At 58.1% G+C, this 2,566-nt stretch overlaps 1 protein-coding gene across 1 annotated transcript; it reads right to left on the reverse strand.

The window, feature by feature from the left end:
* Positions 1-50: 50 nt before the first annotated feature.
* LOC124232512 (odorant-binding protein 2b-like) lies at positions 51-2,554 on the reverse strand. Its single transcript, XM_046649474.1, has 3 exons — positions 1,218-2,554; positions 516-649; positions 51-234 (listed from the first exon to the last, which is right to left on the reverse strand). Exons 1-3 carry the CDS (start codon positions 1,305-1,307, stop codon positions 51-53), a joined length of 408 nt encoding a protein of 135 aa, XP_046505430.1. The 5' UTR covers positions 1,308-2,554.
* Between the last annotated feature and the right edge of the window lie 12 nt (positions 2,555-2,566).

Below are 2,566 nucleotides of genomic sequence, written 5' to 3' on the forward strand. Positions count from 1 at the left end.
GGAGAAACCTGTCCAATGTCAGGACAAGGAGACTCCTGGGAAGGGAGTGGTTAGCTGCTCCTGGGAGGGGACAGGGCAGGGACTGCCAGGCAGCAGGCAGCCTCAGGGGAAGGGGAGGCCTGGGCTCTGGTGGGGAATGTGGCACAGCCTGGTCTGGACTCACAGGTGCTGTATCTGCCAGGCTCCTCAGTTTGGTGCATCACAACTCTCTTCTCGTGGCACTGGCCCCCCTTCCTGGAAAACGGGAGGCAGAGGGAGAGGCTGTCAGGAAACACACTCGAGGCAACCTGAGCTCACCTGGCACATGGGCCTCTGCCCTGGTGTCCCCACAAGTTCCGTTGTCACCCCCCCCCCCAGTCTGGACTCTTTCCCTTCAAGGTCAGGGGGACATTCATTTTACCCACATCCCAAAGTGGGATGGGAAGAGGCAGGAAGAGGGGCTGCTCTGGGCCACCTCGCAGCCTGGGGAGAGGGAGGAGGAGGGGAGAGCAGGACCCTTGGGAGGCAACACTCACATGAAGGTGACCATGGCCTCCAAGTCTCCACCATCCAGGGCAGTGACTGTCAAGGGGGACACCTTCTTGGGCCTCTTCTCCTTAGGCAGGTCCTTGTCAGCCACCACGGCCTTCACATACCACGTCCCTATGATCTGAGCAGGGTGGGGGCCATGAGTCCAGCACGGACATGGCCCAGAATCTCCTCCTCACCCTACTACCCCCATCCTCGGTGCATGGGCTGCAGCCATCACCAGACATCTCCAGCACCCCAGCTGCTGTCCTCCAAAGGCTGGCTGGGTCCCCATACATCCACACCCTGTGCTCTGTTAGAACCAGCCCAGCACTCAGGGCTCCCGACCCTAAACAGAGGCAGGGGGTCTCCCACCCCATGAGTCTCTTCTCTGCTGGGACCGGGCCCTGGCCCTGGATGAGTCTCTACTCCACAGGGTCCTCAGTGCCTCTGGGTTCCAAAAGTGTCAGACCAACAGTCCCTATGCTGAACCGGCTCCCCTGCTTCAGCCTCTGGGCCCAAGGAGGAGCGCTGTCTGAAGACACAAGAACAGAGCCTCCTGCTCCTCTGACCACACTCTGCAGGGAGCACAGGGTCAGAACTTCGACCTTGAATGACACCTCCTAACACAAGGCCCCTGGTCACTGCTGGCCAACAGGTAGTCACCGCCTTTCCCCCATAGCTCCCTCCCTGCCCTTCCCTGGGCTCACATTCTCGTTCTCTGAGGGGAAGAACAGAGGGTCCTGGGCCTGCAGGGCTGTGATCAGGCCAAGGGTGATGGTCAGGAACAGAACCTTCATCTCCAGGGGTCTGTGCTCACAGCCGCCGGCAGGTCACTGGGGTCTGGAGGAGGCTGTGCGAGTCCTCACAGCGCTGCCCTTTATATCCAGCTCGGCTCGTGCCCATGAACACTTGGCACTGGCCACACCCCTCCCACCTAACATCCTGGCCAATTCTGCATCGGGGAGGTGGACTGTCATTATTCTTGGAATCTGATGAGTGACAATTAAGTGCCACCCACAGAATAAAAGACACATAATACCATCCCTTTTTCCTGCCTCCCAGGGTGCTTACTCCAAGTGAGCCATCTGGATGAGGACATTATCAGAAGGGGCAGGGGTGCATGTCTGCACTCCCAGTCATGGAGGGAAGGCCAAGGGCTTCCTTACAGCCCCGCCCATCCCCCTCCCCCAGGATCCCAGGGCTGGATCTTCCGCCAGTTCTCTGGTAACTGGCCTCTCACTGCTGAGGGGAGAGGGACTGAGCTTTACAACTACAGAGACAGGGTGTGCAATCAGCTGATTCCCACAGGGTCCCCAGAGTCCGAGCTCTCACCTGCCCTGGGGCCCCTGCATTTGCTCGCCCTGGGCCTGGGACCCTCAGGCCACATCTTCCCGGCATTGGGGGCACTATTTTATGTCTCAGGATCAGTTTAAATGTCACCTCCTCAGAGGGGCCTCCCCAGGCCACAGGAGGGAGCGATCTGGCTGTGCCACCCCCTTCATTCTGGACCTCCAGGCCAGGCTGTGTTTCCCGGAGAGCACTCATTACTCTCTGGATTGTCTGCTCATTTCTCCCCATGAGTGTTCAGTGCCCATCTTCTCTGTTAGAATTAAGTTCCCCAAAGGGAAAGGCTTGATTCCCGGGTCTCACGAGTTCGATGGCCTGTAGGGAGGAGCTCCATCCACGTGCTAGGTGCTCTTGGTCGTTCGTTCATTCAAGAATAAACCAGTTACTGAATCTCTCTGAGCCTCAGAGGATTCCGCCCCTACAGGGGCACCCACAACTTCGATCACTTTGGATCTTTGTAAGGCTCTGCTGAGTGGGCCTGCAAAGACCCGGCTCCCCTGACATGTACAAGGTTCAATGAATGAGGGCTCCTCCCTCCTTCTGCCTGGAGTGGGACCAGGGACCAGGATCCATCAGAGCCTGTCCGAACCCACAATACTGCAAGTTGCTTACATTCATTCTTCTAGAACCCCGACTTTCCAAAATGCTTTCACCTCCCTCCTCAGCTTTGACTGCCTCATGTACCATAAGACAGGCCTCACATCTCCTT

This window comes from Equus quagga, unplaced genomic scaffold (assembly GCF_021613505.1).
Source record: "Equus quagga isolate Etosha38 unplaced genomic scaffold, UCLA_HA_Equagga_1.0 HiC_scaffold_6888_RagTag, whole genome shotgun sequence".
NCBI classification, from domain to species: Eukaryota; Metazoa; Chordata; class Mammalia; order Perissodactyla; family Equidae; genus Equus; species Equus quagga.